Source organism: Peromyscus californicus, unplaced genomic scaffold (genome assembly GCF_007827085.1).
Source record: "Peromyscus californicus insignis strain IS unplaced genomic scaffold, ASM782708v3 Scaffold_4__1_contigs__length_199733344, whole genome shotgun sequence".
Classification (NCBI taxonomy): domain Eukaryota; kingdom Metazoa; phylum Chordata; class Mammalia; order Rodentia; family Cricetidae; genus Peromyscus; species Peromyscus californicus.
The window spans coordinates 102,345,426-102,369,762 of record NW_026294562.1 but is presented as its reverse complement, the minus strand read 5'-3'; the positions used below and the strand labels follow the sequence as shown (position 1 = coordinate 102,369,762).

General features: G+C 44.1%; 1 protein-coding gene across 3 annotated transcripts in view; it reads left to right on the top strand.

Moving 5' to 3' along the window:
• The window catches only part of C2cd3 (C2 domain containing 3 centriole elongation regulator), a 118,350-nt gene that overhangs the window by 47,424 nt on the left and 46,589 nt on the right, over positions 1-24,337 (top strand). For all 3 annotated transcript variants that reach the window (XM_052713991.1, XM_052713992.1, XM_052713993.1), the window contains 10 exons: positions 544-695; positions 3,780-4,026; positions 7,102-7,282; positions 9,816-9,999; positions 11,096-11,268; positions 12,712-12,835; positions 16,424-16,692; positions 17,316-17,405; positions 18,330-18,932; positions 21,964-22,293. In XM_052713991.1, the coding sequence (XP_052569951.1) occupies positions 544-695; positions 3,780-4,026; positions 7,102-7,282; positions 9,816-9,999; positions 11,096-11,268; positions 12,712-12,835; positions 16,424-16,692; positions 17,316-17,405; positions 18,330-18,932; positions 21,964-22,293 (2,353 nt within the window). The remainder of the gene's footprint in view (positions 1-543; positions 696-3,779; positions 4,027-7,101; positions 7,283-9,815; positions 10,000-11,095; positions 11,269-12,711; positions 12,836-16,423; positions 16,693-17,315; positions 17,406-18,329; positions 18,933-21,963; positions 22,294-24,337) is intronic.

The following is a 24,337-nucleotide window of genomic DNA, read 5'->3' as shown; positions in this document are numbered from 1 at the left end:
TAAAGGGTTCAAAACTCTTTCTCCAGGTTGGAGAGATGACTCTTGCTAAGAATATGCAGTACTCTTGCAGAGGACCTGAGTTTGGTTCCCAGCACCCACATCAGGCAGCTCACAATGGCCTATAACTCCCAGGCCTCCAGCCTGCTTGCAGATACCCACACAGACAATACACACATACACTTACTGAAAATAATTGTTTATTTTAAAGCACACATACCATACAGCATGATTTAAAAGTGGATCACTTTACCTTAAAGAGAAGGTTGGGTGAGTTTGGTTGGCACCATATTTGACATGCCTGACAACCTTCTCTGTGTCCCGACACGAACCCTGTCGTCAGCTACAGTTGATAGCTGTCTTTGTGTGTGTTAGTCTCTTATAGCAGACCGTGTTTCTATGAGGATATAGGCTGGATTTTACTTTAATATCTTCAGCATAGTACTGTGCATGCACATAGTGGGCTTTCAGTAAACACTTGTTGAATAAAAGAATAAATTAATTGTTTTAATGGTGGAAATTCTTTTTCCTGATTATTCTCCCCAGGTGATTCCTGTCTCTCTGTCTTCCAAACACCTGGAAAGACTTAAGAACAATGTGATGATCATTGAAACTTGGAACAAGGTGCGGAGCCCAGGACAGGACAAGCTGCTCGGACTGGTGAAACTCCCCCTCCATCAGTTTTACATGTCATTCAAGTAAATAGGACCTTTTGGTGTATTCTGTATTCTTCTTTTTTCCCTTTATATAGACTGAAGGGGAATTCTTTGGGTTTGCAAGCATGAATAGACTCCCCTGAAGGGCCTTTCCGAGTTTCACTCACTTCTTGCTCTTTCTCCTGTGGGAAGCTGCCACCCAGACCCACATCCCTGAGTGTCAGGAGTTTGATAAGAACCTTAGGACTTCAAAGCATTTAACTTCATAGCAGCCTGTGATTTAGGTGGAGAAGAGTGAATAGAGTCAAAGGAGTTACACTATCTGTTGCATAAGCAGTCAGAGCAGAACCCGGGTTAAAAGGAGTTACACTATCTGTTGCATAAGCAGTCAGAGCAGAACCCGGGTTAAAAGGAGTTACACTATCTGTTGCATAAGCAGTGAGAGCAGAACCCGGGTTAAAAGGAGTTACACTATCTGTTGCATAAGCAGTCAGAGCAGAACCCGGGTTAAAAGGAGTTACATTATCTGTTGCATAAGCAGTGAGAGCAGAACCCTGGTTAAAAGGAGTTACACTATCTGTTGCATAAGCAGTCAGAGCAGAACCCGGGTTAAAAGGAGTTACACTATCTGTTGCATAAGCAGTGAGAGCAGAACCCGGGTTAAAAGGAGTTACACTATCTGTTGCATAAGCAGTGAGAGCAGAACCCGGGTTAAAAGGAGTTACACTATCTGTTGCATAAGCAGTGAGAGCAGAACCCGGGTTAAAAGGAGTTACATTATCTGTTGCATAAGCAGTGAGAGCAGAACCCGGGTTAAAAGGAGTTACACTATCTGTTGCATAAGCAGTGAGAGCAGAACCTGGGTTAGAACCAGATAGCCTGGCTTCTTCCAGCTAATGGTTGACTTCTCCATCATCAAGTGGCAGTATGGTTCATAGCAGCTGTTCTCCAGATTTCTGGAACAAGTTGAGATTTGCTAACTATTTGTACATCTCTTTAATAACTAGTAAAACACTGGTTAACTGGAAAGTTACTTCTACTCATACAGACTTCCTTTCTGTTTGATTCAGAGTGCAGGTTTTTAAGTGCTTTAGCACTAAGCAAGGCTCTGTTGTAAATTTACAGACAACACTTTGGTGTGCATTATCTCACTAGAGCTTCACTATAACCTCGTGAGGGATCATCATGGTTCTTACTGTACAAATGAGGAAAGTTGTCCTGTAGCTTTGGGAATTCAGTGTCTCTGCCTTCTTTTTCCTCATCTCTAAAATGAGGGTGGTGCTGGGTCACTGTCTCACTTGTGGAGCAATCATGAGGCTCTAGTGAGAAAATGCATGGGTTTGCCTTGCAGGAATAGGTAAGACCTTATGATGGTAACATTGAACATAACCAGGCTGAGGAGTACTGCAGAAACCACAGCTGTCAATATCTGTTCTAGCCTTTCAGCTCACCACCACCACCACCACCACCACCACCACCACCACCACCACCGCTAACACACACACACATCACACACACACACACACACCACATCACACACACACCACATCACACACACGTACACACCCACCACACATCACACACACACACACACATACACACACACACACACACACACACATATACACATCACACACACCACACATACACACACCACAAATCACACACACCCCACCTCTTTTTAGTGGTGTAATTCATCTGACTTGTTATCCTTCCTTCACTTCCCTTCATATCCTATTAGCTCCCATCCTTTGTTGATCGAGGACAAAACAACAGTAGCACCAATTACTGAGCATTTCCTGTGAACCAAGTACCTCGGTTGGCATTTTACATGAGCTGTCTCAGTTCAGTCCTCACAACTCCTTTGTAGAAGTTTCAGAACCTGTATTTCACAAATAAGGAATCGGGCTGTGAAAAGTTCAGTTGGTGATTCAAGCCATATAGCGTGTACATGGCAGCACCAAGAGCCAGCCTGGTAAAAGAAAATGATTCGGGTTTAGAGTCAAATAGTTCAGGACTGGAGGTGTAGCCCAGTGGTAGAAGAGTGCAGAGAGAAGTCAGCTGGTACAGTGCTTGCTGCAAAGCATGAGGACCTGAGTCCCAGCACCAGTGCATGCATCTGTAAACCCAGCACCGTGTGGATGGAAGCAGGAGGATCCAGGAGCTTCCTGGCTAGCCAGTCTTGCTGAATTGATGCTTCAGGTTCAGTAAGAGACCTTATCTCAAAAAATAATATGGAAAACAATCAAGGAAAAAGTTGACATCAGCCTCCAGGTTCTGTGTGCACGTGCATGCACATGCATGTGCTCCAAACTGCACATGCACGTATATACATTAGTTAAGAGTAAAAAATAGGGCTGGAGAGATGGCTCAGCGGTTAAGAGCACTGGCTGTTCTTCCAGAGGTCCTGAGTTCAATTCCCAGCAACCACATGGTGGCTCACAACCATCTGTAATGAGATCTGGTGCCCTCTTCTGGCCTGCAAACAGAACACTTATACATAATAAATATTTAAAAAAAAAAAAAAAAAAAAAAAGAGTAAAAAATAATCAGAAGAGTCAGTACCTGAATCCCAGATCAACTTGAGTCCCTGTTGGCTATGTAACCTTAGCTAAGCTACTTAACCTTTTGAATAAGATTTCCTCATCTGTTAATAATGGATAATACTAACTTTTGCAGTGTAAATGGGTTAAAAACACTATGAAAATGATTAGTGCTTCTGTGTAGTTAATGCTTAGTAGATGGTAGATATCATTGGTACTGTTCTCCGATTTTATCTTCCAGACTGTGGGATCTATACTTTTCCTAGTTGACCACATTGACTGTATAAAGTAATGCCATTCAACAAGCCCCCTCTGAAGTACTGTTCCATTGCAGACACTGGACTTGGTGCCATCATGCTACAAAGATAAACTAGACTCACTCCCAGCCCTGTACTTATGCAGTCTGAATTTACCTGCCTTATAATTTTAGTTTGGTTACTAACAGAATCTTAGTTTTTAAAACCACTAATTTATTTTTCTGGTTATCAATCCATTTCTAACAAGCTGAGAAAATGAACCAAGTAAGCAGCTCTGACATGACTGATGGCTGTTATCTGCTCATTCACAATGTCCTCCTCCCTAGAGACCCCAAGATTTCTCGCCTGCTGCTTGATGCCAGGTATCCAGTTGTTGCTGTCGACAGCTATATGCCTGTGATTGATGTGTTCTCAGGCCACCAAAATGGGAGTCTTCGAGTCTTTTTAGCCATGGGTTCTTCAGATCAGATAATGATGCTGCAAAGATTAAAGAATGAAGAAGGAATACTCCCTCCCTTCAGCCCTAGGCCAGCTCATTTCCTGGACCAGCCACCTGTGGCATCTGTTGCTTTGGTAATGACCCAACATTATGGTTCACAGAAACTATCTCATTTTCTCTTACACATTTTAGTGAAACCATTACCCAGTGAAAGGCTCCAGCAAACAGTATAACTTACACTCTAGTACTTGCTTTATTTTGTGTGGGGGAAGGTATGTGTGTGCATGTGCACTTTATTTGTATAAGGGCATGTGTGTGCACATGCATATAGCAGCAAGTACTTAAACTCAGATGTCATTCTTCAGGAGCCCTCCACCTTTCAGGCGTGTGTGTGTGTGTGTGTGTGTGTGTGTGTGTGTGTGTGTGTGTGTGTGTGTGTGTGGTGTATATGTAGTTGGGTTTGTGCACATCTGTGTGCAGGTGGAGGCCAGAGGTCAGCACTGGCTGTTGTTCTCTATTGCTCTCTACCCTAATTTTGTAATAATGTTTTCATCTTATATGTATGGGTGTCTCACTCACAAATACATCTGTGCACCATGTTTGTACCTGGTGCCAGAAAAGGGCATCAGACTTGAACTGGAGTTACAGACGTTGTGAGCTGTTGTGTGGGTGCTAGGAATCAACCCTGGCCCTCTGGAAGAGCATCCAGTGCTCTTAACTACTGAACCATCGTTCCAGCCCTCTCTACTTTATCTTTTAAGACAGGCTTTTTCAGTGGGACCTGGAACTCACCAATTGTGCTAGGCTGACTAGCCAGTGAACCCAGGCATCCACCTGTCTCTGCCTCTTGAGCACTTGGATTACAACCACAGCCTACCACACTAAGCTATCTCCTCAGCCCCACAAATGCTTGTTTTAAATCAGAAGAGTCACTGGTATTCTTCTCTTACATTTTAAATGGTCTTTATATCCCTCTTAGCTCATTGAATTTATAAACAAAACCTAGGATTAGAAGTATAGTTCATTGATAAAGAACTAACCTGGTATGCTGAGTGTGTGGCTCAGTTGGTAGAGTGCTTGCTAGCATTCATGACCCTCTGTTTTATTGCCAGGACTGCACAAAACCAAGTGTGGCAGCACACATCCATCATCCCAGCACTTGGAAGGTAGAGGCAGGAGACTGAAACACTCAAAGCTATCCTTGGCTATGTAGTAAGTTCAAGGCCAACTTGGGCTACGTGAAAGTTTGTCTCAAAACACACACAGACACACACACACTGAAGACTTTTGGAGCTGGAGAGATTGCTCAGTGGTTAAGAGCACTTGCTGCTCTTGCAGAAGTCCCAGGTTCAGTTCCCAGCATGCACTTCAGACAGCTCATAACTCCCATAGCTCCACTTCTAAGGGATCCAACACCCTGCACACATGTGATGCACATACATATACTTAGATACACACACATACACATAAAATATAAACAAATAAATCTTTAATAACTTACCTAGTGTGTAAAAGGTTTTGATCCCAGTACCACAAAAAGAAGAAAATCTGTTTGGACAACCAGGTATTAATCCTCCAGTGTACTAAATTGTCTTATGAGAGACAGAGCCCCAAATATAGGACTGTAAAATCTTACTGTGTGTGTTGACAAAGTCGGTGTGGTAAGTAACAGTGAAATGCCTTGTTTTTCACTACTAACCAAGAAGTAATTTATTTTATACATTGCTGTACAGTTGAGAAGGTATATTGGCCTACATTTCCATGTTTAGTTTCATAGCTGCATACGGTGGGTTTTGACATTTTTTTAATAGGTGGTAAAACAGAACCAAAGTCACTATTAATTGCCTGGAGTTATAAGTTGCTAATTGAAAATTGCATAAAAGACACAGAAAAAGAATAATCCTTTAATATTCTCAACTCTTTTTAGGTGGTATATGGACCTCAGCTTGCAATATAGACTCATAAATCTATTAAATTCATATTGAAAGAACGTGGTTCTTAGGGTACATCCACCAAGGAAATCCTTGGGAGATATGCCTGTGTGGTTGGATATGGTCTACATATATGACGGTGGCCTCTTACACTGTCTTTCATCCAGTTCACCATCTGCAGGATCCATTGTTAAGATGTGCCTGTGTGGTTGGATATGGTCTACATATATGACGGTGGCCTCTTACACTGTCTTTCATCCAGTCCACTATCTGCAGGATCCATTGTTAAGATGTGCCTGTGTGGTTGGATATGGTCTACATATATGACGGTGGCCTCTTACACTGTCTTTCATCCAGTTCACCATCTGCAGGATCCATTGTTAAGTTGCTCTAGTGTCATATGGCAAATTTAACAGCTGTTACGACTCTTACGAGGGCTCCACTCTGCCATTTGTTTTCTTCCAGGGATTAAATTCTAAGCTTTCTATTTCCCAAAGGGAACTTTTGAACCAGTATTGCTTACATATGTTTTTGGATTTCAAAACAAATACTTAATGCAGTCTTCTCTAAGTTTATTAGATTCATAGTTAGGGTGTTATTTAAAGACTGTAGTCCCACTCTGAGCTGAACCCTGAATTCGTCCTCTGAACATTTCTGTTAACTGGTTGCTAGTGTCAGCTGAGGCTGTGTAAGGTAGAGCTAAAGAACACTGGCTGCAAGGTCAGGCAGCTTGTGAGCCTGGACTGTAGTTAACAGTCATGCACGTTAACCTCTAATACAAGGGAAATGTGGATACAGTGCCTAGCTCATGGTAAACACTCAGTAAGCACACAAGGAGTGGTTATGAAGTAATATAATACTCTCAACAGCTATGTTCACTACCTCCCCAAGTCAGCATTATCCTCAACTTATTTAGAAGTAATAGTTAATGTCTGCTTGCTTCAAATATGTATTCCTTTTCCTACTAAGGAAGTATTGTCCTATTCTGCATTCTAAGTGCTTTTATCAACAACAGATGTTGAACTTTATCACCTTCGTTTTTAGCATTTGTTGAAACTGAGACCATCTTCCTGTGTTCCGCTCATGCGCTGAATCATATTTGTGGACTTCCTGACACTGACTCAGTCTTATGGTCTAGGGTAAATCCTGCTTGTTCTGGTTACACTGAGCAGTCGTGAGAGTTATTCGTAGATTTCTGCTAGGTTTCTTCATAGACAAGCAAGGGTATTCTAAACAGGTTCATCTTTAAAGCTCGCCAATCTCTGTTTCATTTCACAGCCAGAAAACCAAGGAAACCGACTGATGGAGCACCACTTTGAGTTCCATGTGGTGATGGTTAAAGGGCTTATGCCCCTCCAGGCAACAGTCTGGGGAGAAGCAGATTGTTACGTCCAGTACTACTTTCCATTCCAAGACTCCCAACCCAGTGTGCTCCAAGGACCTGACTTCCTTGAAAATGGTAGGCTGGGAGACCACATCCTCTACTCATGCTTGGTTCTTTTATTGGACATACTTAGGAACTGTGTTTTTCCTGAGTGGATTTTATCTTGTTTGTTGTTCCCAATCTTACCTACGGATAAGATAGTTATGTGGACACGTAACATAAAAGATGGCCTAAATTTGCAATTTCCTTTTTAACTAACTACCTTTTTGGTATGGTCATAGAATTCATAGTATGTTTTCATGTATACTAGTAACATGAAGCAACACACTCATACACTGTACTTTTTCTTGTTGCACTTGGCTGTTTGTGTTGAGTTAGAGAATATGCCAGGATTTCTCTAATCTCTGGTTTTGGAAGGTTTCGACAAGGTTTCTCAAGCAAAGTGTCTTCCAGGTGTCTTCTGACCATTGCTTCAGCACTTCAGTTGTAGAAACAACAAATAACAAAATATGGATTCATATAATCTTTTTATTTTGATATGATTGAGATTTAAAGAATGCTTATAAAAATAGTACAAAGAATTTCTGTGTACCCTTTGCCTAAATCTACCAGTTAGTTATATATTAGTCCTTATTTACATACGTACGTGTGTGTGTGTGTGTGTGTGTGTGTGTGTGTGTGTGTGTGTGTGTGTGTGTGTGTATGTTTTACTGATATTTTGTGGCGGTCATGCTTTGTAAAGTCATTGAATACTTTAGAGAATTGAAGATGCTGGACAATTGTGCCTGAGGAACAAATGTCCACACAACTGTCTCATATAGATCATAGTCTTAAATCCTACAAACTACTTTTCTAGGTAGATTCTGTTCTGTTCTTCTGCAAAAGAGAAAACAAAGTTCAGAAGCATTAAGCAACTTGCCTGGAGCTGCCTCATTAACAAGTGCCAAGTTTAGGATTCCAACCCTGGTTGAGCATGGTGGTACACACCTGTTAATTCCAGCACTTGGGAGGCTGAGTCAAGAGGATTGGGAGTTCAAGGCCAGCCTGGGATACCTTATGAGATCCCAGTCTCAAGAAAATAAAAGACCTAGACCTAGACCCAGAGCCAGTTTCTTTCACAGTACTGCCCTACCCTTTCCATCTCCGTCTTCTGATCATCTCCAAGAACCAACACAAGAAGGCAGGGTTTTGCCTTGTGTGATCTTACCTGATAGGAAGCAGTGTTCATCATTCTGCATGTCGGCTAGCAGGTTCAATATTACTTTAGAGATCAAAGAAGGAACTTTTAGCCAGAATATATTACAAATTCTTAAAAAGGTCTTTTTAAAAAAACAGCTAGGGATGTGGCTCACTTGGTGGAGTGCCTGCCTGGCATGCACAGAGCCCTGGGTTTGGTCCTCAGCGCCACACCACATGAATCAGACATGGGGATGCTCACCGGTGATCCCAGCATTTGGGAGGTGGAAGCAGGGGGATCAGAAGATCAAAGGCATCCTTGGCTGCATAGCAAGCTTGAGGTTAGCCTGTGCTACCTGAGCCCCATTTCAAAAAATAAAATAAGTGAGTAATGTTCCACTCCTTGGGAAACTGAAATAAGAGGATCGTGTTAATGGCCAGTCTGGGCAACTTTGTGTGAAACTGTCTCAAAATAAAAAGTCTGCTGTTATAGCTCAGCAGTTGAACCAGACCTAGCATATATAAGGTCCTGGGTTTAACTCCTTATACCACAAAAAAAAAAAGAAGACCAAAAATGGGCTAAGAGCTGAATAGAAATGTCTTCAGAGATATATAAATAACTAATAAGCACTTAGAAAAATACTATATTAGTTTGTTTTGGTGATATAGCAAAATGTCTGAGGCTGGGACTTCCAGAAAATAAACAAGGTTAATTTCACTCCATTTTGGAGGTGTCATGTCCTCCATTGCTTTGGCCTCTACTAAAGACCCACTTGGCTGTGTCAGAATGATGAATAAGCCAAATGAGGTCAGAAGGGCCAAGCTTATGGGATAGCATTACTTTGTACCAACTTATTCTTGGAAGAACTAACTTAGTCCAAAAGACTGGCACTAATCTCTTGAGAGGAACACCATCAATCGACTAAACACTCCCCTCCAGATCCCACCTCCTGAACGTTCCACCACCTTACCACACAGCCACACTAGGGACTGAGTCTTCAGCACTTGAAGCTCTGGGGGACAAATTGTAACCAGACACTTAGTTAGCGTCATCAGTCTTTTAAAGAAGGTAAATCAAAACCTTCATGAAAACTCTTACCCACAGAGGCAGGTTTAAGAGACTAGTAAGTGTTTGAAAGGACATGGAACTTGTATACTGTCCACCAGAAAAGGGATCTGCTCAGTATTGTCATAGTACTCACTGGACCAAAACCACAGAAATGTCAGGAGTAACTCAGTTGGAAGATGTGGGGGGATGTAGCAGATCTGGGACCTACTATCTTTACTACCTTCAAGGTGTCCATATTCTCATTTGTGCTCTCACAGAAATAGCATGCAGATAGAATTGACTGCTGTGTATGTAAGTCAGTGTGCTGCAAACACAGCACCTGTCTGTGTGTTAGATGTTCTCAACTGCTTTTCTTTCCCAAAGGAATTACTCTGAAGCCCTTTAGAACTTCGACCACACTATGTGTCCCAGATCCCATCTTTAATAGCGAGCACCACCACTCCCTGCTGTTGCCAACGGACGTACCAGTGCAAAGGCTCCTGCTAAGTGCCTTCTCCTCCCAGGGGCTTGTGCCTGGAGGGGGAGTCCAGTTTGAAATCTGGTGCAGGTACAGTATGGACACCCCATTCCCCTGCTTAGGAAGGAAGTGCCCGGTCATAACGAATCCTGGCCTTGGTCAGGTGGGACTGTTGGAAGACGCTAAGCAGGACCCTCCCTCCCTTGCTTTGTAGTCTTTGTGTTTGACAGCAGCTTTTGTCTGCGGTTTCTGTGTTGGGCTCTTCTGAGCAGCTGGGTCTACACTCGTACCTACGGTAGGAGTAAAATCCCGTTAGTGTTACCTGCTACTGGCCTTCAGGCATCGCACTCACCATTTCGGGTGCTCTCTTACCGTAACTCGGGTTACTTCAGGTCTTTATTTTATGATGCTTAACTGCTGTGACAGCCTCCCACCTGTTCTCCCCACTTCTAAACTAACTTCTTCCCACCATCAGAAAATAGTCTTCACAGAACATGAAGCCACCTAATGTTCCAATCACTGGATGGTTCTTTCCCAGAAAGAATGCTGGCCTGATTGTAGATGTCATCCCCGCCCCAGCATCTACACCTCCAGGAAACCTACTACAATGATAAAGAGAATACAAAGAAATGTAAAGGAAGAGAAATGGGATCACAAACAGCACTGTCACATGACAAAAATACTTTCTACAGTCAGGTGGAAACCAAGCACAAAATGGATTTTTACACCCACCAGCTCTGATGCACAGCTTATGATCTAGGAACAGATCAGTTTGACATGAAAAGAAAATAGCCTGGGTACTAAGGGAGTCTCATCCTAGTGCACATTAGAATGTCATAGGCCTAGAAACAAAGAAGAGCTGTGGAGAAGAGGGAGAGACGGCCCCCCCAGAGCCACTTATGCTGCTCTTGGGTGGACGTTTTGAGGAAGGCCAAGGCACAAGCAGATCCTCAGACAGAAAGTTGTAGGAAACAGCTTTGTCACCCTGACCTGAGGGTGTGCTGTATGAGGTTCTTTCCATGTAATAGGCAGCATATCCTGCCGGTCCAGCCACCACTGTATATCACCAGTCCAAAACAGCTGGGTCCATAGATAACTAGCTACTGAAAACTGATCACCGGGGCAGATTGCACTGTTCATCTACCTAATTATTCCAGCTGGCATTTTGTGCTTTTGTGGTTTTCAGATACTATTATCCTAATGTAAGGGACCAGATGGTTGCCAAAGGAACCTTGCCATTATCAAGGGTCTGTGCCATGGTAGCCATGCAGCACCGTGAAGATACAGGAATGCAGAACTTTAATCTCCCATTAACCCCCAGACTTGAGAACAGTAGAGAATTGAAGAACCAGTCATCAGGTAACTGAAGACTTAATATGTCTTTCCTTTTCAAAGTCAGTGTATATAAATATCCCTTTTCTTCCTGAATTAATTATTCTTTACTTGGGGTATTTACCCTTTTGAGTCTCTCACAAGAACTATGAGTCTCACCCTCTCTTAGATGAATGTAGCCAGGCGGCAGTGGCGCACGCCTTTAGTCCCAGCACTCGGGAGGCAGAGCCAGGCAGATCTCTGTGAGTTTGAGATCAGCCTGGGCTACAGAGCAAGATCCAGGACAGGCACCAAAACTACACAGATAAACCCTGTCTTGAAAAACCAAAAAAGAAAGAAAGAGAATGTAGAACATATATTGCAAATTTTGCACATGATTTTAGAAAACTCACAGTTCCATGGACTCTGTATAAATGCTGCTTGTCTCATTTTACCTTGAACTCTTAAGCATTTAAAAAGCCCTCATAGCATAAATGCTAAGTACTTTTTAGATACACTTGAAAATTATTATTCTAAGCCAACGTGAGCAGAGGTGGGCCTGATGAGATTAATTAGCTGGGATTGGAAATTAAGGGAGAAGGTTAAAAAACTTTTTTTGACTCATGTGTGCTTACACATGTGCAGAGAGCACACCTCCCATGGAACATATGTGAGAGTTACGATGATTTGATTTTATGTGTAAGAGTATTTGCCTATCCATGTGTGTGTGAACCTCATGCATGCAGTGCCCTCATAGGTCAGAAGAGGGCATCAGATCCCTTGAAACTAGAATTACAGGCAGTTTGTAGCCTCCAGGTGGGTCTAAGACTTGAACATGGGTCCTCTGCAAGTGCAACAAATGCTCTTACTGCTGAGCCATCTCTCCAGCTGCAAGAGAAGTTTAAAATTAAATTAAGGTTAGCAAGATGGCTCAGCACCAGCTGCCAACTCTGATAACCTGAGTCAGTCCCCAGGACCTAATTGGTGGAAGGAGAAAAAGCAACTCCCACAAGTTGTCCTCTGAGTGCCACCACAGATAGACAGACAGACAGATTGAACATGAAAGAGCTTAACAAGAATTTGGCACTTTAAATGGTTTCCAGAAAGGCAATCCAAACTGCAAAATGATCAGAATTGACTTCCTAAGTCAAGTTACTGTGATACTTTTTGAAAAGTATCACAAAAACCAAAGGTTTTATCTTGCCTTAGTTAAGATTGAGTTGTTCCTCCTGAGCCCCCGTGATTAAACTTGTTGAGTTCTTCCTTAAAGCTGTCTCTGGACTGAGGCTGTGTGGAAGACTTTTAGAAAAGATGGCATGTGATTGATTGCCTGAAGTACATATCCAACATGGGCAGATCTCTCCCCACTCACTGTGATAGCTGCCATCCTCCTCCCTCCTCCCTCCTCCCTGGCTAGGAGCTGATGGTTAGAACAACAGAGATCCTTCCAGCCAACCTGGTAGTCTTTTTCTTCCTGTTCTCCTTTGTCAGGTTTTCTGGATGTGGGTTTGAGGTACCGGAGAAGCCCAAGAACAACAGAGGGAGTTCTTGCTGCCCGAGCTGTCTCCATCTCAGTCCAGATTATCAGAGCCTGTGGTCTGCAGGCAGCAGCCAAGTAAGTCCACCTTAGAAAAGTGCTTCTTAAACCTTCCTGTGGTGCAGTCTGTGCAGTGTGATGTTCCTGTGTGGATGACTGACTGAGACCTTCCTGTGGTGCAGTCTGTGCAGTGTGATGCTCCTGTGTGACTGACTGAGACCTTCCTGTGGTGCAGTCTGTGCAGTGTGATGTTTCCATGTGGATGACTGACTGAGACCTTCCTGTGGTGCAGTCTGTGCAGTGTGATGTTTCCATGTGGATGACTGACTGAGACCTTCCTGTGGTGCAGTCTGTGCAGTGTGATGTTTCCATGTGGATGACTGACTGAGACCTTCCTGTGGTGCAGTCTGTGCAGTGTGATGTTTCCATGTGGATGACTGACTGAGACCTTCCTGTGGTGCAGTCTGTGCAGTGTGATGTTTCCATGTGGATGACTGACTGAGACCTTCCTGTGGTGCAGTCTGTGCAGTGTGATGGTCCCATGTAGGTGAAGGTCTTGTGAAAAATTTCCATTTCACTAACCATGACTTTCTGTTAAGAAAGCATTTCAGAATTTCAGGAAGTCACTTGCAGACTCTTGGTACTGTTATTGCAACAACTTCGTGTTCTACTCTCCTTAGCCCCTCCCACCATGGTTAGGCTCTGCACCCTCAAGCCATGCCGTGCACTTGCTGCATGTCCTTTATAAACCCAAGATCACATATGCCTGTCCCTGAGTATCATCTGTTTTCCATCTCATACCCCTGCAACTGTTCTCAGCATAGTGACTGACGACCTGTTAAAACTAACTCCAACCGTGATCATATGTGTTAAAAGAAAGCCACAGTCCTTGCAGTTTTATAAGGGCCCACATCATTTGACCTCCTGTTATCTTTGGAACCTCTGCTTCCTCTAAGGCTCCAGTCGCTGGTCCATTTGTTGCTTCTGAACACATTAAGAGCATTTCCCCTACTCATGTCCATTCTCTTTCTGTCTATTCTGCCTTGTCTCTCTCTGTAAGGGAACAGCATGCTGTCTCCTTCAGGTCTTTGTTGTTATTTCTCTTGGCCTTAAGTATTGTTCCTCTTGCCTGTTTAAACTCTGCTTTCCTAATGATTTTGTAGCATCTTCGCAGCCCTCCTTTACCGTTAGCACCTAGGTTGTAGCACACTGTTCTGTTTCTGCTAGGGCATGCATTTTCCCACACTAGACCATCAGTTCCTCTAGTTAAAGACACTTTCTGAAATCCTCTCTGCACCCCACAAGCCACATGGATGAGCTCTAGCAGCAATGGGCACTGACAGAAGTGGATCAGGCGCCTGCCTCAAACTAGCTCACTTGAGAATGACTTCCAGAGAAGGCCTGTTCCCTGACTTCTCCTTGTGTGACTCTGTCAGGTTGTTCACCTTGAACTTTCCTGGTGTCTAAGTATGTAACTGGCTTACTGCCATGTGAGGGTGATGCCGAAGCAGCGGAGAACAGTTCCGTCTAGTAAGCCACTCCTTACTAACTCTCCAAGTGACTTTGGTAGTGAGCACCCAGCAACATCCTAGTGCCATCAAATACTTGCAGGGGGCGGCAAAATGGCTCAGTGGTTTAAGGCACCTGTTGCCAAGCCTGATGATCTGAGTTCAGTCCCTGGGATGCACTGTATGGAAGGAGAAAACCAGCTCCTAAAGTTGTCCTCTGACCTCCATGATGCACATACAAAATTAAATAGTGAAAATGGACTAAAAAGTATAAGTTCTTTCAGGGAATAGTTTTTAATTTTATTTTATTTGATCTGTTTGTGTGTATGCCTTCAGAGTGTGTGTGTGTGTGTGTGTGTATACGTGTGTACCACGTGCATACAAGTACCCTTAGAGTCTAGAAGAAAGCATCTGAACTAAAGTTATAGGCAGTTGTAGGCCACTCAGTGTGGGTGTCGGGAACAGAACCAGGGTTCTCTATAAGAGGAACAAGTATAGCCAGGCAGTGGTGGTGCATGCCTTTAATCCCAGCACTGGGGGGGGGGGGGGGGGGGGGGGGGGGCAGAGCCAGGCAGATCTCTGTGAGTTCGAGGCCACCCTGGTCTACAGAACAAGCTCCAGGACAGGCACCAAAACTACACAGAGAAACCCTGTCTTGGAAAAAAAAAAAAAGAGGAGCAAGTACTCTGAATTCCTGAGCCTTCTCTGACCCCAAATACCCGAGCTGACAAAACTGGTAATAGTCATCTGCCAATAGTGAGTGGCACTACGGGCATTGTACTGTCTAAGAGCACAGCGATCAGTTTCGTTGAACAAGTTGGGTTTTCTGCTCATCGAGGTCAGAAAGTAAGCACCATGGGGAAGCAGAGGCCGTCTTAGCTGAGAAGGCACCACTAAGGATGCCTAGCATCCAGCTGGGATTTGCTGATCTAGGAAAGGCTCAAAGGAGCAAGCCTTTGCTCCATTGATTTTCTTGGTAAGTTTCTCTAGAAGGAGGGGAGGCAAGACTAGAGTCAAAGGTGAACTTGTTACAGAGTGATCTTGCTTTGGTGTGTTCTTAGAGAAGGTTGTGAAGATCCACTTTTTGTCTCACTCTATGGTGGTGACAGAGTAACCTGGTCCCCAGACTCTCAGGTAGCTTTTAATCAGGTTACTTCCTACATTAAAACTTTCGAGTTTCCTACTGTCAGTAGTGGCCTAAGCAGTTTTAACTGAGCATTTTAATTTAGAAGTTAGCATATTTTCAAATTAGTGTGTGCTTATTTATGTATAAATTATCTGTAGTAGGAATCTTAAATGGATCTTATTAATGAAATCAAACCTGAGGCCAAGTATTGAGGTGAACACTGGAAGATCAGAGAGACAGAACAAGCCACAGCTTCCTCACCTGGCCAGTTCCTCAGGTGGTCTTGTTTCCTCAGACTGGAGGCCTCTGGGTCCTCATATCCGAATGGCTCTCAGCTGAACTGTGCTGCTAGAAGCCTGAAGCTTAACCAGCCAAAATGCTTAACCAGCCAAATGCTTCCAGTTTCTGGTCCTCACGCCTTATATACCTTTCTGCTTTCTACCACCACTCCCTGAGATTAAAGGCTCGCTTTCTGGAATTAAAGGCGTGTGTCACCATGCCTGGCCGTTTCCAATGTGGCCTTGAACTCACAAAGATCCAGAGGGATTTCTGCCTCTGGAATGCTAAGATTAAAGGTGTGTGTGCCACCATTTTCTAACCTTTGTATCTAGTGACTGTTCTGTCTCTGACCCCAGATAAGTTTATTAGGGTGCACAATATTTTGGGGAACACAATATCACCACAATTATCTTTAGGTACTTCTGTATTAATATGCTAAATACATTATTAAATATAGACTAGGGAAACTTTAGTATAGATGATAACAAATTTTAGTATTTTCTTCCAATGTCCCAGTTTTTGACCCGTGAACCTCTGCAGTGTGTACTCCTCTTCAGGACCACTCCCTGCAAATATGCTGTCGTAGCTAGGTTACTAAGAAAGCGCGCTGTGGCGCTGCCAAAGCCTAGCTAGAGAAGGGTTGATGCGCATGCTCAGATCCTCTCACAGTAGTGGAGCTACTTCTTGGGCATGCAAGCTGATTTCTGATAATGTTGTGGTATCCCCTTCTCCTTTCCTGTCTGTCCCCTACAGGGCTTTGGCTGAGCAGGAACCCGCTCTACAGTTTAGTGCCACCGTAGGAGTCAATACTTCTGTCACCACTCACCTCTCATTCCTGCCCAAGGGGGAACAGCGCCGAACCCGCCCTGTGGCCTGTTCCTTCTGCCCCGAGTTCTCCCATCACATTGAGTTCCCCTGTAACCTGGTGACTCAGCACTGTAGTGGAGAAGCCTGTTTCCTGGCAGAGCTATTGGAGTTTGCAGAAATTATTTTTGCCATCTATCATGAAAATACCAAGTCAGGTAAGCGCCAAAGGACCATCACCTTCAGAATCAAATGAGTCTCCTGTGGATGGCATGTTCCTTCCTAGGAGATACCCTGAAAAATTGAAAAATGGGTCATAATCTTTTGTTGATTTGTTTGTTGCTTGTTTTTTGCGACAGGGTATCTCTGTGTAACTGCCCTGGCTGTCCTGGAACTCACTCTGTAGACCAGGCTGGCCTCGAACTCACAGAGATCCACCTGCCTCTGCTTCCCAAGTGCTGGGATTAGTGTGCACCACGACCATACAGCTTAATCTTTACAACTTCTAAAGGGTATAATGAAAATAAGCTTGTGAAATGTGTATGGAAGAGTGTAGAAGGAAACAGCAATTGTATTAACAAATTAACAAATATAAGAAAAATGTTAATGGGTGAATCTAAAGAATAGACATGTGCTCATTGAGTTTTGCACACCCTTCCCATATGCCTGTGTGAGTAACACATCTGAATGACATTCAGATTCTGACTAGGATGTAAGCAAGATAATCCCTGATCTAACAGTTCAGCACTGATTCATGTGTAGAATGAAATGTTCCAGGAGTATACTGTAAACAGGCCTCAGTAGCCCACCAGTAATTATCCACTTTTGCTTCACTTAACAGTCAGTGATATAGCCAGTATCCACTCGTGCAAAGATTATCTGCTTGGAGTAGTAAAGGTTCCAACCAAAGACCTGCTGGTCAAGAGATCAGGTAAGGATCCTGAGTAATCATGTGCTGATCCTGCCCTTGATGAAATAATCCTGTCTCTATCTCCCATGCAAAATACACAAGGAAGCCTGCCCCCAAAGACATGCTGTGAACTCACCAGGTACCTCACAGTTCTCTCAGACATTGGAAGGCCTGTCCCACTCATTGCAGAGGTTAAACCCATGCTATTCCAGAAAAGATTGCAGTGGTGACGAGAAGAAACAGACTGTTGTGACATGTTTCCTCAGGTTTGTTTAGCATCACAGTTAACCTCCAGCAGGATACAGAGACATCATTTTCATTTAACAGATGAGGAGATGAGGTCCAAGAACTGATTTGCCAAAACCACACAGCTGTTCAGTAGCAGAACTTGAAATCTAGCCAGGATTCACCCATCATTTTCACTCTCCTGTCCTCCACTCCAAATGGAATAAAGATAACCATATAAAGGCCTGGACGATGAATACACACTGCTGTTTGTCCAGGAACCCCAGACCACTTGACTTGTTGTCCCATTCCCTTCCTTTCACTCACAATACCATAATGGCGTTTCATCTTCAGACACTTCCTCCACCATTGTGTCATTTAGCAATTATAACAACTTTGGTAAATAAGATCAATGTGAATTTTCCCATGCGTACCATATAGAAACAAGAACTCTGAGAGATTAGTGATTTATCCAGAATAAACCACTAGTTTGGGGTCTCAGCCAAGAACGAACTCAGATCTTCCAATTCCTAGCCTCATCCTTCCTATCTATCGCATTGCTTCTCAGTGGTCAGAGAAAGACCAGCTCCCAACTCAGTGTGGGCATGCTTTCTATTCAGCATTGGGCCGGCCGGGGTAGTGGGGAATCTGAGCTATAAAGAGGGCGTGTGTATTCTCTTTGAAGACAATGATTGAAACTCTTTTCCTTTTTCCCATAAGGGATCACAGGATGGTATCCTGTCATTTTACCAGAAGATGAAGGCCTGTCTCGGGACCTCGAGTTTATGCAGAAGATTGTAGGAGGCCTGGAGCTTTCTGTTTCCTTCACGCACCCTGGAGATAGAGAGCGGGTGTTGGAGGCTGCTGAGCTCTTGGGCTGGACCTTTGACAGCAGCCTGAAGGATCTTGTCAAGATGGAAGAAGAGGTGCCAGCCACTGTCACCATCTCCACCCCAAGACTCTGGCTCCCTCTCCACTGTGTGCTGCTCGCAGGCCACAGGAACATTCATAAGAATACATATTGCTACCTTCGCTACAAGCTGTACAGTCAAGAAGCCTTTTGGACCCCTCTCAGGAAGCCTAAGGAATCTACAAACAAAAACCAGGTCCTGGTTACTTTCAAGGCATCCAAAAGAACAGAGGTCACTCGGAGCCAGTCACTGCTGTGGTACTTCAGAGAGGAGAAGTTAGAGATCCAAGTGTGGCGAGCTTACGGCAATGGCAGCTTAGAGAGGCCACACCAGACTGACAGCTGGATTGGCTCAGCCTATGTAGACCTGTCCAGACTCGGGGAAAAGTCACCAAGGACACTAACTGTCAGTGGTGAGTGAACATTCAGGTTTAACTCTGTGTTTGGGCACCTTCTCTCAACATAAATTCATCAGATTTGTATGTGTAAGGTGGTACCTAAATTATCATAAGCACTCAGTTAGCGTGTGGAATGAGGTTGAGCGAATTTCAGTGACTACCTTCACACATGTGTAAGAGCCTGTGTGATCATTGAGGGTGATGATTTAGTTACTACACTGAAAAGAATATCTGCCAAGGATAGTCTTTTCTCTGGATATTCCCCGGGATATTCATCTTCTCTGGTGAGCACATCTTGGGACTGTAAAAGAAAATCTGTGTGCCACTAAACTGGTTCATAAAGCAAAAATGAAAAGTTAATTTTACAAGTGGAATGCACTGTGTACTTTTATTTCAAACGTTCATTGGTGCTTATTTTAGAAAAGTCAATTTTACAAATGGAATGCACTGTGTACTTTTATTTCAAACATTCATTGGTGCTTATTTTATGTATTTGGCCCTGGGAACTGAAATATGAGTAAGAATTAGTTCCCAGCCTAATTGTGTTTATATTCTAATAAAGACTGTGACCGTAAACAATGAATAAGCATAAGAACTAAAAAGATGGTGTTCTCAGATGGGACTGTGAGGGTTCATGGTCCTTACGGTTTGATTAAAGGACAGAATCTCAACCGAAGTAATTTAGGGTTTAGGAATAAGCCAGGGAAAGGGGAAAAGAATGGGGTTTTTTGTTTTGTTTTGTTTTGTTTTTGTTTGAGACAGGATCTCTCTACATACCCCTGGCTGTCCTGGAATTCACTCTGTAGACCAGGCTGGCCTCAAACTCACAAAGATCCGCCTGCCTCTGCCTCCAGAATGCTGGGACCATGCCTAGCTAAGGAAGGTTTTCTAAAGAGAGGAAGAACAAGTGTGAAGACACAGAGGTGTGAAGCGGTTAGGTATGTTGCAGATGCTCTAAGTAACCTGAATCAGCTGGGTCTCAGGGTATACAGGTTACAAAACACTGCAATAAAGCCATACCAGTGCTCAAGAGAATTAGTCTCAACAAAGCAGAAGTATTTGGTCTTTCTTCCAAGAACTGTGAAAGGTTACTATAATGGGTTCTGGATAGAGAATTCATAGAGCTTTGCGGTCTGTCTAGTGACTGTCATGTGGCATGAATTGAAGGTAGCCAACTAAGTTTTTTCATTGGTGTTGTTGAGTCTGTGTATCACATAGCCCAAGGTCACTTTAAATTCACTATGTAGCCAAGGATGACCTTGAACTCCAGGGCCTCCTACCTCTACTACTAGAATGCTAGGATTTCAAGTGTGGACCACCACGTCTTGTTCATGTGGTGTTGGGGATCAAACCCCGGGGCTCTTGTCAGCCTGGCAAGCACTCTATACTGAGCTCACAGCAGCCCATGACTGGGTTCTATACAAACACGACTCTTACTCATTTTAACACTCCTTAAGGTTAGCTGCTTCCCTGCTCTGTACAGTTAAAGAACTGAGGTCATGACCCTAAATTTTACTTCAGTTAGGCTTTGCTCCTCTGAACCTTGGGGGTTTGGTTTGGTTTGTTGTTTTATTATTGGTGTATGGTTTTGGTTTGGGTGTTGTTTTTTTGCTTGCTTGCTTGGTGTTTTTGAAACAAGGTGTCTCAATATAGCCTATATTGGTGTAGAATTTGTGATATATCTCAGACTGGCCTTGAACTCATAATCCTCCTGTTTCAGCTTCCCAGGTGATGGGATTATAGGCATATGACTCTAACCTTTTGTTGGACAGATGGCCCAATCTAAAAAAAGAAGAAATGAGTGAGTTTGGGTGATTGTCGGGTTCCTTTTGGACCCAGCAGATGTAAGTCTGGCCCTATGAAGTATCTCTTCAAATGCTACATGACCTATTTTATCTAGGCCAGTTCAGGTCACTTCATAGAAACTAGAGGAAAAGTCTTTGAAGTAAACCAGGCTCACTTGATCTAACTTTTTTTTGATAGGCTTTTAACTTCACTACTGAAGAAAATAGATCTGGGACACAGAATATAGGTCAAGGGTCAGAATTCCATCACAAATCTCCCTTTTTATTAAGTTTCCAAAGAGGCTATTCAACTTTTCCAATTGTCTGTGTCTGTCATACATCTCCATACCCCACTAGTTTAAGGTTCCTATCCACCTGAACAAAAGCCTTATACATTTGATGTATTTGTTAAATGTGTCATCCACATCCACTCAACCAGCCAACCTCTTCCCTCATACTGTTTAAACTTCCTGAGGATAAGGACCCACAGGGTTGCATGTGAGCGTCCTCCCTCTCATAATTATGACTCTCATTTCGGCTTGAGAGCCATGGTAATCTACACTCTGTATGGAGAAGAGATTGTCAAGAGACAAAAAGTTCTGTCTTATTGCCATCCGTGACAGGTAGCATCTTTTTCCTCAAATAGGAATGGAGCTAGCAAAGGAGGCTTTCAGATTCAGAAGGAATGATTGATGCCATCTACTCTAAGTAAATCTCATTTTAAGATCCAGCAAGCCAGTGGAGTTCAAATCCACTGAGAGTGGTCCTGACAGTTCCACTGACCGTCTGAAATTCTGGCCCAGAAAGGACTCAGCTATTAGTACCCCTTATCCTCTCTTCCTCTGCTGTCACCTCCTGCCTCCCCGTCAGTGACTCCTGGGGGAGGTAAAAGAGGCTGCTGTGAGCCCTGGATAGCTTCCCAGTGGGGAGAAATCTGAAAGTGGAAGCCTGTGTGCGTACAGAAGAGAGGACGGGCTCCTCTTGTCTCGCCCCTTGGTGTGTGAATTCTCTTCCACAGCAATGCTGCGTGCCTGCAAGGAATTTGGTTCTGGCTTCAAATCAGAAATGTCACCACTTAATATTATTGGATATAATTGGACATAGTAGGGGCAAGGACAAAATTTTTACATATACCAACTTCAGATTCTTTCTGAAAATTGGTGTGTTGAGACGTGTGGTTCTGTCACTGGAAAGAGGCCCATAAGCAGCCTCCGAGAGTTCTTTTCTCTCACCCAGGCTTACTTGCCTCCATTCTCTTGCAGGTGTGTATCCTCTGTTTGGAAGAAATGCTCCCGACCTCTCTGGAGCTGCCTTGCGAGTTCACGTGGTTCTTTCCCCACACAGTGAGCCCACGCGTGAGCTGGACTCCATGGACTGCAGCAGCCACAGTGAGTCCGAGCAGCTCCCCAGCAAGAAGGATGAGCTCCAGCTCTCTCCACCCTGTGTCCTCCAGAAGTCTCCAGCCTCCACCCTGGTCTGCTGCCCCAGCACTGCAGCTGAAGTGTGCCCCACCCACGAGGGCCCTCCCGAGTTGGATGGGACTTTTGCAGTCAGTATCCTGGTAGAGAGAGCCATGCACTTGAGCTTGAAAGGTATGCTCTGCGTACTTACCCAAAAGCAGGTGTCCAGTTCCTCAGGGTACTCTCTGTCTTCAAAGAGCTTCCAGATTATGGCAGGACCGACGAGGATGGTTAATCATCTTAGTCGATCATTCTATTTTCCAAGCCTAAAGGTTGAAGTAACGTGAAAGCCTTTCTGAGGTTAAAGCCAACTTTGACAATTATATTGATGCTGCAGATCATAAATTCTTGTTCAGAAATCCAGGCATCAGCCTTAGTGCCCCTCTCTTCCTTATTCATCAGGCGTGTCCACATCAAATAAATGGTTCTTTTTTTTTTTTTTTTTAATTTCTCATAAGTCTCTTCTTCCTCCTCCATTCCACCCACTTAGGTCCTCGGTGTGCACCCAGGACTAGGGGTTCTTAGCACTGGGTCTGCAGGTCCCCAGGAGATTCATAAGGAAAACTTGGGGTTGATGATACTAGATAGAAAAAAATTCTATTAAGAGCAGTCCTACACTGCTGACAGCCACAGAAATCATAAGCATCTTTGTGTCATTGTAGTGTCTTAGAATATCATTTTATTCTTACCAGTTCTTTGAATTTATAGCACTTATTACCTACATCTAGGTTTCATCAATAAAACATATACTTTTATGTCACAAAGTTATTCTAAGTTTTGATAGCTACCAGTATAATTAGATTTTTTATAATCCTGTGTGTTTTGCATTATGCATTTTTAAAGAAACACTCTTAAACGAAGGGGCCCAAACACGTCACCAGACTGCGAAGGCGTCTCTGGAAAACAGCCTCCTCCCTCCCTCCCTTTGTTAGCCTGGCATCTCCACTGAGATTGTCACTTTGCTGTCACTCTCCCTCTTGAGGCCGCTCGTTCCAGCTCCACTCCCAAGGCTTGGTCTAGCATTGCTGTGTACTGGAGGGCTGCCTGACAGAAGGCTCCCTCCTGTCTGGTCCCTTACACCTGTTGTTCTCTGGTCACGCAGCATTGGCCAAACGGTACTGACACCTTTGCCATGTTTGTCCTCTCTGCTGATAACCTCTCTAGAGTAAAGGCCTTGGATTGTTCACCCTGCATTCGTTCATTTAGCAGCCAGATGAGCAGCAGTGTTGGCCCTGCAGTAAGTACTGTCTTAGTGCAGGGCAGAGCAGAGAACAGAGTAAGCATCGTGTGCCGTCCGTCCCCTGTGATCCAGTCCCTGACAGAAACAGCTCAAAGAAGAGGAGGGAAGGACTTCTGCTCATAGTTTTAAAAGTTCATGGCTGCTTGGCCATGGAGGCCAGAGCATGTGGCACAGGCTTTTCTTCAGTTCTTGGCAGAAAAAGGAAAGAAAATGGGAGCCTAGAACAAGATGCAGCCCCCAAGGACACACCCTGTACCCTACTTCCTCCATCTAGGCCCCTCTCCTAAAGTTCTCACAACCTCCAAAAATAGTACCACCAACCGAGGGCCTGGCACACAGCACATGAGCATGTGGGAAAACGCTCGTACTCAGACCCTGACAGCTCTGCCCTGGCTGTTGCTTCCAGTACTCTCCTCCTCCTCCTCCTCCTCCTCCTCCTCCCTCCTCCTCCCTCCTCCTCCTCTTGCTCGCTCTACCACCGGGTAACATAGCACACGAGGTCCTGCCCATCTGGCCTCATCCGCCTTGCCAGCTGCTTTTCTCACCGTGTTTATCACACTCAGCAGCTTGTTTTGTGCCAGGGCCCTATTAAGTCTTGAAACTATCAAGCCTTGTGCTGTTTCTTCTACTAAAAATGCCGTTTTTCTCTCTCATTTGTCAGACTTGCCCCTCTCCTTAGAGGAGTAGGCTGAAGTCATGCCAACACTCTGATGCCTAACCCTGTCACACCCATTAGCAACAAGCCTGCCTCTGTGCCCAGGCTGTCCTGTAACACCACCGCATTTTCAATGAGTCACATTACTTTGTACTGAATACTGTCTCTGGTTCCCGTCCTTGGCTCAGGGAGTGTGTTACTTGTTTCTGTGTCCTCACATCTTGACTCTTGATACAGCTGAGCAAATATAACCTCCTGCTCTGGGGATCTGCGCCACAGCC